This window comes from Ornithodoros turicata, chromosome 1 (assembly GCF_037126465.1).
Source record: "Ornithodoros turicata isolate Travis chromosome 1, ASM3712646v1, whole genome shotgun sequence".
Classification (NCBI taxonomy): domain Eukaryota; kingdom Metazoa; phylum Arthropoda; class Arachnida; order Ixodida; family Argasidae; genus Ornithodoros; species Ornithodoros turicata.
The window spans coordinates 90,320,353-90,333,312 of record NC_088201.1 but is presented as its reverse complement, the minus strand read 5'-3'; the positions used below and the strand labels follow the sequence as shown (position 1 = coordinate 90,333,312).

The 12,960-nt window shown below is 45.7% G+C and overlaps 1 protein-coding gene across 2 annotated transcripts in view; it reads left to right on the top strand.

The window, feature by feature from the left end:
• The first annotated feature begins 5,032 nt into the window (after nucleotides 1-5,032).
• The window catches only part of LOC135366149 (uncharacterized), a 54,527-nt gene continuing 46,599 nt past the window's right edge, over nucleotides 5,033-12,960 (top strand). For both annotated transcript variants that reach the window (XM_064598814.1, XM_064598806.1), the window contains exons 1-2: nucleotides 5,033-5,145; nucleotides 12,429-12,517. In XM_064598814.1, the coding sequence (XP_064454884.1) occupies nucleotides 5,088-5,145; nucleotides 12,429-12,517 (147 nt within the window). In that variant the 5' untranslated portion in view covers nucleotides 5,033-5,087. The remainder of the gene's footprint in view (nucleotides 5,146-12,428; nucleotides 12,518-12,960) is intronic.

Sequence of the window (12,960 nt, the reverse complement as noted above, 5' to 3'; positions counted from 1 at the left end):
ACACTTAAATAGCACTCTGACGGAAGCGGTACACGCCCCCATACTTCCACCTTGATACCATCAAGGTAAACAACATGATACGATAAGGCGCGTATCATACAAATATTATTTGATATGAAAACGATATCAAAAATGTCCTAAGCTCATTTTGTAGTATGAATATGTGAAATTAAGATCACGGAGTTTCAGCCCCGTACCAGTTTCCCCTGTTGCACCATGCAGAGGTCGCGTTTGACAATATAGTTTCTAAAACGGTACTCGCGATAGCCAAGTAACCAATTTTGTCAAACTGTGCACTTAATACCATCTCCTCTAAAAATGATATCAAAAATGTCCTAAGCTGATTTTGTAAAATGTATATGTGAAATGAAGATCACAGGGTTTGTGCCCCGTAACAGCTCCCCCTGTTGTACCCTGAGAGGTCGCGTTTGACAAAATCGTTTGCAGAACTGCACTCGTCGGGGCAAAATGCAAATTTCATCAACTTTTACGCTTGATGTGATGTGAAATAAAAGTAACATCAAATATGTCCAAGGCGACCGAAACGGCTTGTATTATGGTGCCAAAGAGATAATATCAATGCCTACTCTATGCCCTTCTATTGGGACTGAAACAGGGACGACCGCAAATATCGTCCGTACGTGACAAAAGGCTGCGGCAGAGCTCTTGGAAACGTGCGAATCAATTTAATCATGGTGCCAAGACGCACCTGTTTTCCCTGTTACACCCTCAGGGTTAGCGTTTGACAAAATCGCCTCCGAGACATGCACTCTAATCAATGGCGGCCCTCCCCCATCCGCCCCCCTCCCAAATGCTGAGTTACACATCAGTTGTCCTCCTTATCCCGTCCCTCGCCGCTCGGGCAACGAAACTCAACGACCCCCCACCTCGGAAACGCGGGTTGGGTCTGCCGCTGACTCTGATGAGTCAAATGGACAATTTTATCAAGTTGTACAGTTTAGTATGAAAACGATGTAAAATGGAAAGCGGTATCATATTTATTGGAGATCAACAAAGAATGCCCCTTCGCCGTTCGAACCCCTTCAGACCTGCCGTAGAGTCTTCGCGCATGCGTTCTTTACATGGTGTTCTTCCCTGTTATATGACATCTTAAACTTTATATCCTGTTTCGCTGTTATTTGGCATAAACGCAGTTCCATAGTATGAGGTCGCTTACCCGCATAGCAGCTGAGCTTAGCAGCTGAGCGCTCTGAAGGACGGGTGACCCCCTCCCACACAGCAGTACTGCGTTGACTGCTGAGCTTCACCTTTTCGTTTCTCTTTCGCTTTTAAAGGTGTCTGTGAAGTCACATCTTCCATATCGCCCTTATCACAATGTGCAGCTATTAGTACCGACGTCCAGGTGTTTGGATTTGTGGCGCTTGGGCTTCTAGCGGCGCTGCGTTCGGCCGGGCCAACTTTACAGCAACAGGCCTATAGTCTCATAAAGTTACGGGGCGTCTGAAGTGCACCTTACCTCCTCTGAGTTCCACACTCTCACTCCTCCGCTTAGGGAGTGACGTCACGACGCCGGAGCTTCTGCGGCCGCCGAAGCAACGCTGATCTTTAAAATTCGTTCATTTGATATCCATATCGATTTGATAGCAATTTTCGGGCGAAAACATTAGCTGCGGGTAGACTGTCGGTCGATGCCGAACACCAACATCCAATGATGACTGATGCAGTAATATCACGACGTTATGACCCGGAAAAAATTTTTAGGGCCGCGAAGACGGGAGTTATGCAGACCTGAATACACCGCACAGGGAAAATATTTTATATGGTAACTCCTGATTAGGTGACTCCAGCTTCACCAATGAGACAGGGTCTCGAGTTATGATAAATTTCACCTCATTGCTCCTTTAAGAGAAAGATAAAAAAAAACAGCAGGGAAGGAATGATTTGCCCCTGTAGCAGCTGCTTCTCCTATATACATTCCTCCTTAAAGAGATATTCGGAACCACAGGGGTGACATCCAATGTATTGCTCCGTAACGAAAGCGTGCTGGGCGAACGCAATGCATCCTGGACAGGTCCTGGTCGCACGTCACAGCAAACGTCAAGGCACACGTGACCTTAAAGATGGCGGCGCCCGTGATCGACGGCCAAACCGTTTGTAAACAATGTGGTTGTTGTTTCTGGACGACGTTTTGGATGTTTTTCGAACACGGTAATTATTTTTATCCGATAATCCCGCAGTAAAACGCGCAGTTTTACACATAAAGCCTCGTATTGTTAACAGCTTCCAAAGATGTGATGACGACTCACGTTAAGACTAACCGAGCCGATGCGATGTACGTAAACTGAGGTGAAATGGGCTACCATGTTGCGGAAGAAGCACCGCATAGTTTACGCTGGCAAAATATGGCCATCTCTTGGTATTATGACGGTGAAAATATGTCGGTAAGCGGCAAAACGACACGTAAACAAAGTCTCATGACCTCAAAATGACGTTTTCTATGACGTGCGATCAGGACAAGATGGCAGGTTTGCCAAAAGCACCCGCTTGAGAGTAGTTACAACAATGGCGGGTTTGTGTCACCCCTGTGTTCGGAACGATCGGTGAAAAAATCGCTGCACATCGTAGTTGGTGCATAACATCCACAGTATACCTGCCATCAACTTTGTTTCTTTCTTGTGTGACGAATTATGCTTTAAATAAGCGAGCAATCAAACGAAAACGGGAACGTGGAGAGGAGTCTCAAAAACTTTCCCTTCCAAAGGCCAACGCGTTACGCCACCCTGCATGGAGCGGATATATAGTATACCACGCCGGTCGTAGCCACTGCGTTACATTCCCGGAACAAAACAATGGACGAAGATCGGGGATCAGATCACTCAGGCACAGATGAAAAGAAACAACGGTAATCTGCTTCCCTGAGAGTCAGAAAATAGCGCAGGAATGGTATGACTAATGCACGGTGACATTGGCCGACCAGAGAAAGGAAGAAGTACTTCCATCGACGTTCGGTGGAGCCACACTTTTTCAAATTTCGAAAGTCGTTTTTATGATTCCACCTTCGTTTTTAAGTGAGATATTTCACAACTGTATCCAGTTCGTGTAAATGATTGTGGGATACCGCAAGCTCAAAATCCGTCTTGTTCCGAAGTCTCCCAACAACAATGCGGAGCGGTTTCTCGTTGATCTCCTCAAACAATTTATCAAATCATCCAACCACCGCAAAAAAAAAAGAGACAGAAAACCAACGGGAGGCCGCTCCGCATGTCGCACCTCTGAAGAGGGAAAGTCTAAATTTTCGGCTTCATTCACGAATATATAAGGAACGACGCAAGCGACGACTCCAGTTCGTTTTGTGCTGCACTCTTAAAAATGAACCTCACAGCATAGCACGCTCCTAGCCAACCATCATCTCGAATAATATCGCCAGAAAGGCGTACGCCTCCCGTTTTCAACAAATCAGAGCAGATAACGAAATCATTCAAGATAATGGTTGGCTAGGAGCATGCTATGCGGTGAAGAACATTTTTTAAGAGTGTGGTCTCAACGTATACTTCATCGCCACAACCACTGCCACGAATGATAGGGTTATCGCTTCCGATTCGAAGAGAGAGGGTGCGTACGCCTGTTTGTGTCAATTTGGATATATGATAACTGACTCAAAAAGGCGTACGTCTCCGTCTCTCCTGGAATCGGAAGCGATAACCCTATCATTCGTGTCAATCGTTGGTGAACAGCATGCTATGCGGTGAAGTTCGGTTTTTAGAGTGATAACGGCATCTTACAGTAACAATGTTACGAGTGTCATTCTACACTCTTAAAAATGATGGTGGGGGTGGTGGTGGTGGTGGTGACGAAAACAAGATTTGCCGTTGTTGGCCTCACGTATGTCGGCTGCGTCACGACTGTAGCCAGGATGAAATGAGATGGTGCGATAACAGATGAAGGAATGATGACGACCGAAAGTTAAGATTTAGGGCAGTCACTGCAGAGTTGGCGAGAAGTCCAAGTAGTACTCATAGCCTTTGAGCGAGGCCAGATTCCTGGAGAAAGCAGACGAGGCTGGGAATTTTAGAGTGCCCTTCCGTGAAAGAGCCTTTGGGATGTAGGACATCATCCGCCGTACTCTTTAAAATGAGGGGAGGGGGGTGATGGCAGAATCGGCCCGCCGTTGTTGGCCACACAGAAGTGGGCGTCGTCACGACTATAGCAAAAAAAAAGAAGAAAGACGTACGGATGGAGGCTAGAGGATGACGGGTGGAGATGCGTAGAGGGTGCATGAGTTCGTCGGGGAGAGCAAAGTACTAGATGGGTAGGTGGTGTCTTAAAAATGAACTTCACCACATAGCAAGCTCCTAGCCAACTGTCATCCCGACTGGCATAGTTGTCTGCCCTGTTTTGTTGAAAACGGGAGGCGTAGGTCTTTTTGTGACGCTTATGCGGAAATATTAATTGTCACAAAAAGGCGTACGCCCCGCGCTTTCCGCAAACCAAGAGTGATAGAAGTATCATTCTGTACAATGGTTGGCCTTCAGCGTGCTATGTGGCGGCGCTTTGCTTTAAGAGTTACAGGGCGCAGCTGAGACAATGGTACATACAGCATAGAAGGACATTCTTTAATTGAAGTGCCACTCTGTTCTTGACCCGGTTCTCAGTAATAATGTCACGTCACTCTACCGCTGAGTCTGCTGTAAATCCATATTTGATTGTGTCATTGTGTCAGAGCACTTTTAACATTTCGCATCGCATGATTGAATATGCCTTTGTTGAAATAAAATATTCACAACTATGTGATGCTATCGTCAACTCGAAGAAATCCTTCTTAGAAGAAAAGAAGGTGAGAATTTGTTCTGCTACACAGATATATTCCAATATGAACTTCATTCCACGAGGGTGATGTAACCTTTGAACAATGTACATGACCCCCCTGAGCAAATGGCCAGCTGCTGCGACCTTTAGCGAAAAAAGTCTCAAGCTACCTCTGCTGTTTCCCAACAACGGAAATGAGTGTACGTTTCTCGCGAATACAAAGGTACATATTATAATAAAAAAGAAATATTGTACGCTAGGAACTAGTTATATGCTAGCAAACAGAAACTGCATTTGAAGCGCAGACGACTGTGAAGACTATGAAGACTTGGCAAGCCCTCTGCCTCGCTGTTGGCCTCTACGGAGCTCTGTTTATTGGTAAGCTTCGTACAGAACACCTGTTTGCTCACGAAGGGTAAACATTATTTAAGTAATTAATTTCGCAGTATTTCGGGTTTTGTTAGGAGAGCGGGCCACAACAGATGCAAACGGTATTTAGGTACTACGATAGCTGTACCTATGAACGAGTCAAAGTATCTCATGGTTGTAACAAATTGCGACCATTCAGGTAGTTTGACTCGTTCGCAAGTTCAATGCCTGCCCGCATTTTTTTCTTTGCGTACTACCAACACATCGTGAGACTTCCCGAAAAGTACGGCCGCGCGACCCCACATGGGGCAAACATGTCTCGCTTCACTTTTCCCGACATGGATGCGCTGTAACTATTTTTCAGCAGTTTAATTTTAACTACTAACTACTGCATCAAATTGTCGTTTAACTACTAGTGTAACTACAACACATTAGCTAAAACTGCTTTGCAACTACTACGATGTGGTTGCTTAACTACATCTGTAACTATTCTGATATTTTGTGCGCGTCGTTATATCTATGATCGCTGAGGCGTAGAAATAGCGCGTGGGTGCATGGGAAGCGAGAACACAGTGAGCACCCACACTCGGAACAATCATAGCACAGCACGCTCCCCTCCATACAATACTGATGTACTGATATGGCATGCAGTGATACGGTCATGGCCTCCAATCTGACGACGGATAGGGGCCGTAAGCTTTTTCAATGTGCGGTGACTGTCGATCCCTTATGTACCCTGATTTACGCAAAAAACATACTGTCTGTTGATGTGCCGTAGCATTTCTGTACGCAAACTTGAAAATGAATGTTCGATTATACTTGTTAGACGCAAAATGGAAATTCCGCGTCTAAGCAGTCTAACTGAACCTGTTTGACCAATGCACCGACTGCTGACGGTCCTGTTGCAACGCGTTGGATACCGTCCTAACTCGTTGTCGAAACCTCTTCTCGCCTTACAAGATTAGCGCTCTTCTGCAAGGCAAAATGCCTATCTGTGCACCTCAGTTGAGCATTGCAGTGCGTTGTAAAGCAGCACTGTAAAGCAGCACTGTAAAGGCAGCAGGCAAGCTGTTAATATTGGCAGCGGCCTTTGAAACCTTATGCCGAAAGAAACCCACACTGCAAATTTTATGTGCGACAGAAAATTCTAAATATTTTTAATCACTTGTGAAATTGCGGTGAAAAGACGCGGGGCGACGCCTGGTGGTAAACAATCACCCATTCGTCGAGCAACAGTGTTACATGTCCCCAACCCTCTGTCGGCTAAAACATGGGCTAAGTAGCCCGGCTCCATGAACTTTCTTTGAAAAGTTTGTTCAAAAGAGGTAGTTCCTGACAAATATTCTCTTAAGAGTGCAAGAAAATGGGTACATCGTGTAAATGAGCAACAAACTGCAAGCAGAATCACCACGAAAGCCACCTACACAACAATGCTCCACGTCCGGCAAGCTGTGTGGTGATGGTAGCGGTCTACAGATGTCGCTGTACGCTCTATTGTTATTGGCATGTTCATGTCGGCCGCTCTACATGGCAGGAACTACGGAGTTCGTGTCGGGTTTTAGACAGAGAGTTGCCGTAATATTGAAACTTCATTTTCTAAAAAAGTACGGGGTGGATTTGAACGAAATTTGTGGCGTTTCTGTACTGAGCACCCAAGCTTCCAAATGAGCCAGAAGTTTTATAATTGTATGCCTGCTGCTTTACAGTATCTTTAAGCGGTAACCGCACACGACGATTTCTCGACGGAAAAATTACCAGCTTTTTCACTGGTACGACAACTCGACGGAGAAACGGCGTGACGACCCGCATGCACAGATTTCCACTGAGGTGGACGTTGGCGCCCTAGCGGGCATTTCATTAGTCTGTGTTAAATATTGACTTCAATTTAACTGATGAATATTTTGCTACATATAGAAAAGTTATAGTGGCACACAGAAGGTCTTGCGGTCAAAGCATATTCGCAGAGCAAGCGCACCAAAAGCGCCCTCAGAGAGCAGCCGGCGAGCGACAGCATGCTTCCCAGTTCAGATGTTGATCATACTGGCATGCAAAATGCCTGCCACGTCCGCTCGTGGAAAGGTACTGTTCCACGCGCTACTGTTCCACGTGGGAGCAGTAGCGCGTGGAGCGCTCCTATTGGCTGCCGTTGAGCGGCCGCTTCCGCTCTTCGACGGATTTTTCTGTCCACCGCTGTCGTCGAGAATTGGAATTGGAAATGAAAGAAAAATATGGACATGTAGTCGCAACCCAGTCAGGACAGGCTACTGCAAAAAGCTGTCGTCGAGAAATCGGTGACGTTCCTATTGCTCGCGTAGGCTCACCGGAAAAACGGTGACGGTGGCCGGTTTCCCGTCGAGAATTCGTCGTATACGCGGTTACCGCTTTATGCAATTTTCTCCCTGAATTATATTTCTTCTGCTGAATTAGATTGTGCTGCCGGCGCGTCAGATATACAGTGCTGATATTTTGCGCATGCGCGTGATGGGCAAGATGCAAACATTTTCAGAGTTGTCGCTAATAAGCACACAGAAAGAAGGCCGCGAACCACACGGAAGGCTAAGTGAAAAAAACGCAGAGTAGTTGTAACCCGCTGTATAACTTAACTACTGTGGTTAACTATAGAAAAATAAGTTTAACTAGTAGTTGTAACTACCTTTTTTGCAAGTAGCTTCTAACTACTTTAAAATACCACTCAGTAGTTTGACTAGTAGGATAACTACAAGTAGTTAAGTAGTGCACATCCCTGTTTCCCAGTGCAGTCTGTATCGAAGTGAATCCTCAAGCTGCATTGCCACAACTAGACCGCCATCCAACACAACGCCCAGTCAACACAACATTGCAAATTCAACGCTGAAAACACGTTGAAAATCAACCATGTGAATGCAGGATCAACGTTGACAACTAACGTTGATTCAACCTGGCTAAGGTCACAGCCAGAAACGGGTTAAATTAACAGTGACCAGAACGCATATTCCACGTAACTGAAACGTAGTTTACGCATTAATTCAACGTATACAAATGTTGAAAAAGTGGAATAATTAACAGCAAACTGACAACGTATAATTAACGTGCGATGAAAATGCAAATTACACGTAACTATATTTTTAATTATTATTGAATACATGTTATTTCTCGATGCTTTTATTTCACAAATAAGCATCATATCCTAATAATAGTCATAAATAATGACACAAGAATATGCCCGCCGTAAAGTTTTATTCTCCTTACATTTTATCAGCACTGATAGATTTTTCCATACTCTCTCTCGTGAACAATAAGGACAGTTAACTGACCGTTCTAATTGTTGAAAGGCACTAGAACCTCGTGGGAAGCCACGTCGTTTCGGCATCTAGGCTGTCTTCTTTCTTTGCGACTACGTCTGCATAAAAGTGAACACAAACAACGCAAAAGATCAATTCGAACAGCTAAGAGAAAACTTACGTTACATCTGTGTACAGGCTCGCCCTTTGCTCAACATCTGGCTTTCATTCACGCATCGCCCACTGTCCTGAAATACAACTGACAATAATTACCACACGGACAAATTTGAAACGGCCAACAACGCTGAAAAACAATTCGGGAGCCCACCATGTAATAGTGGCCCTATTTGCACACTCTACAAATGTAAGCATAATTATGAACTCACTCCGACGATCAAATCCGATGTGCACATACCTGCGCTTTCTATGAATCACTCATAAACCGCACACACTGGACTTGCCAGCAGCGGCGATAATCTCTGAGTCAGCTTCCTAGTAGTAGAGAGAGCCCGTCGTAACCGTCATAACCAACTCGTATATCCCAGCAGTGTGAGCGAAACCTGTGCTTACCGATATCACAGTCACCAGCACAACCCGGTTCCAAACCAAAACAAGCCACGGAACAAGGACGAAGAAGCCGCAAAAGCGAAATAAACTTGAAACGCCAGCATCAGTTAATGGTGGTTACGATCTGAGGAGAATGGCGTCTGGTGCGGCTTCCCCGATCCTCGCTTTGAAAGGAACTAACTTGAATTCGATCGTGGATGGGATTGGATTGGATAATGCAGTTGCTTTACGTATGATAAATCAACGTAATTTCTGCATGTACACTTTGCATGTGAAATTCTGAAGTAAAACTTGTGCCGAAACAACGTTGTTCGTTCTACGTTTTCGGTTACGTTAAATTCCAGCGTAAGTATCAACGCTGTCATAACGTGCTCCATTCCACTGCTGGTATATGAGTGTTGAATCCGTCCCTCTTTCTCGATAAGGGCTGCAACGGAGATCGGGCTCTCATTGGTCTCCTCAAACGATTTGTCCAATGATCTCGTTTGAGGAGACCAATCAGAGCACTCTCCGCATTGTCGGGCTTATAGGGAAGGAGAAAAGAGGGAAAGTCGACATAGCGGTTTCTTTTTCCTCTAAACCACGAACGATGCAACCCGTGGATCCTGTTTCTATTGTATTCCTGTCAAGTTATCTTTCACTCCGCAAGGAGAAAATTTTGCACTTTCCTGACAACCGTTGACAGAGCGACACCTTTATCACTCTTGATTTGCGGAAAGCGCTGGGCGTACGCCTTTTTGTGACAATTAACATTTCTGTACACGTGTCACAAAAAGGCGTACGCCTCCCGTTTTCAACAAATCAACGGAGAGAACGATGTCATTCAGGATGATGGTTGGCTAGCTTCGAGCTCGGTGAAGTTCCATTTTAAGGGTACGCACCCCTCCCCACCTGAGGCATGTTTTCCTCACACGCTTTCAGACATATGTCGGCACACTTCCCTTAGAAGTCGGTCCAGGACGCACATTCCCCCAGGGCGTCAGGACGTTGAACACCTCTGTGAGACCGACAACGGCGGGGCCTTTCACCCCCCACCCCACCCCGTGGTGGGGACTGACGTCTCCATATAATTTTCTTCCTTGCCCTTCAACCTCACTTTACCACACTCTTAAAAAATGAGTTTCACCGCATAGCACGCTCCTAGCCAACCATCATTCCGAATGACAACGTTCTCGTCCGTGATTTGTTGAAAATGTGGGGCGGAGCCTATTTTGTGACACTTATGCTTCCCCGAAGGCTCTTATGCAGAACGACTTTCAAAAACTCTCGGCCTCGTGCCCATTCTTCAAGAAACGGGCCTCGCGGAAAGACCACTCTAGCGCACCTCTCAAGTACAGTGTGCCTCCGTCCCATCAGTATATGTCATACTGCCTATGCCTCACTTTGAAATCGTCAAACCCTCTCCCCCTCCCACCTTTTTTTTTTTGCTATAGTCATGACGAAGCCAACTTGAGTGCGGCCAACAACGGCAAGCTACCTCGACACCACCACCCCTTGTGACACTTATGTTGTTCATAAGTGTCACAAAAAAGGCATACGCCTGCCGTTTTCAGCATATCAGGGAAGTTAACGATATCATTCGAGATTAAGGTTGGCTAGGAGCGTGCTATGCGGTGAAGTTCATTTCTAAGAATGCACCTTTACAGTACGCGTGAATGAAGATAACCCCCGAGCGTACAATTCCATGATTGCGCGGGTGAAATACAGAGTCACCCCACAGTTAAAAACGGAACTTCACAACATAACACCACTTGTGGCCAACCGTCATCGTCAGAGATGAAGCGCCTGCGACCAATAATTGAGCACTTGATCCTGCTCACTTCACGCTTTATCTGTACTTTATCACGAAGATTGCAGAATTAAGAGGTCGACTATTGGTTGAGGGCGCGTGAGATTCACCTCAGTTCTTTACGCCTTTTTCGCGTAACGACCAATGACAGGCGAAACACAACATAATGAAGGTCGATTACTTTGACGAGAATAGGGCCCATCTTCTGATCACGTTGAAAATGGAATGGATCCGCCTTTGGATATTTGCATTTTGCGTAAACGTATCCAACCCATTTTCAAGAAATCATGGGTGCTAGACTTGTCGTATCTTGAAACACGAAGAAAGTTCAAGAAATGGGAGGGAGGGCAAGCATTTGATGCTTTCCGTCACCCACGTGAGCGCTCCTGACTCTCAATCGGAAACCTCAGGTCAAGGTTACCGAGACGCGCGCACTTTGAAATATTTTCACGACGTTTGATTGCCCGGGGGGATGGTGTCTTTGCAGATTTCACCAATGTAAACAGTTCGGGAGATATGAGAAAAGACAGCCGTTGGACAGTTTCCCTGGCCCACGTAATGGCCCGTATTGTCAATCAAACCAAAGTTCAAGGAAAGGGAAAAATTCAGCTTTTGGCGAAAGTTCCGTGACGTCAAAATGACGTTGCGCAACTTTTTTTTCTACCGAGAAAAGTTCAAGGAAAGATAGTGGCGAACTTTGAAGTTTGTTAGAAAGATTGCGGCCGCTTTTATTGCCGTGCCTTTACTACTGTGCCTCTGACTCCCCATTTACTATGAGTATCGTTTGAAATGTCAAACGAGGATTTTTGGCAGTGTTACCGACTGTCGAAGAACGCTGTTCATTCGCTGTATGACCATCTGCGCAAAGCTTACACTCTCTGAACAGAACTTCACGGCATAGCATGTTGTGCGCCAACTACTGCAACGAATGATATGCTTATCGCTTCTGATTTGAAGAGAGTGGGAGACATAGGCATTTTTATAGCAATTATCATATATCCAAATTGCTATACGCCCCCCTCGCTCTTCGAATCGGAAGCGGTAATCCTATCACTCGTGTCAATGGTTTGCGGACAAGTGTTAGCACGCTCCTAGCCAACCGTCATCCCCAATGACAACGTTCTCGCCCCTGCCCCGCCTGTGATTCGCCACAAATAGGCTTCGCCTCCCGTTTTCAACAAATCTAGGGCGAGAACGTTGTCATTCGGGATGATGGTTTGCTAGGAGCGTGCTATGTGGTGAAGTTCATTTTGAAGAGTGTGCTTTGATGAGTATAGCACCCCACACTCTAAAAACAGAACTTCACCGCATAGCACGTAGTCCGCCAATCACTGCCGCGAACGATACGGTTATCGCTTTTGATTCGAGGAGAGAGGGAGGCGTACGCCTTTTTGTGGCAATTACCATATATCCAGATTGCCACAAAAAGGCGTACTCCCCCCTCTCTCATCGAATCAGAAGCGATAACCCTATCATTCGCGGCAATGGTTGGCGCACAGCGTGCTATGCGGTGAAGCTGTGTTTTTAGAGTGCAGGTAGGGTCAACAATGTCATTATGGATGACGGTTGAATAGGGCCGTGTTATGCTGTGAAGTTCTGTTTTTAGATTGGTGTAGTAAAGTGTAGGGTGTGTTGTGCCTTCCCGTAAAATAATCCGAACTCGTGACCTTTTGCAGCAACCGCAGAGGAGCAAGACACGAAATCGAAGGGGCAACTCTTATTGCACCAATGCAAGGACGACCACGTCTTAGATGAGAAGTACCGGGTTAGTTGTCCAGCTAATATTACACTTTCTTTCGCGAAATGATTCACCGTGCGCTACCCCCTCTACGGGTCTTTGAAAGCTTGACGAAGCTGTTGGAGAAAAGCTGAATTTGGTCTGGTTTTGTGTTGAATCATAAGGAAGTATCAGAAAAGAGGTACAGTTTTAGCGTACCCAATAAAGACGTGGACGGCGGACACAAACAAAAGCAACGTGAGAGATGTTTAGGATAGGACTTCCCCACCGAAATCCAAAACCAGTGTTGCAAATCGCGAGTAACGCAACCGTATTTGCTACTTTTCTCAGTAGCGGAGTGGCGATCCTGCTACATTTTAAATTTCGAGAGGAAAAAGTATTTCTGCTTCACGTTAAGGTAGTGACGTTTTCTTCTTTTTTTTTTTTTCTCCACTACCGCTACCATCCCAGTAAACCACTAATATCCATAG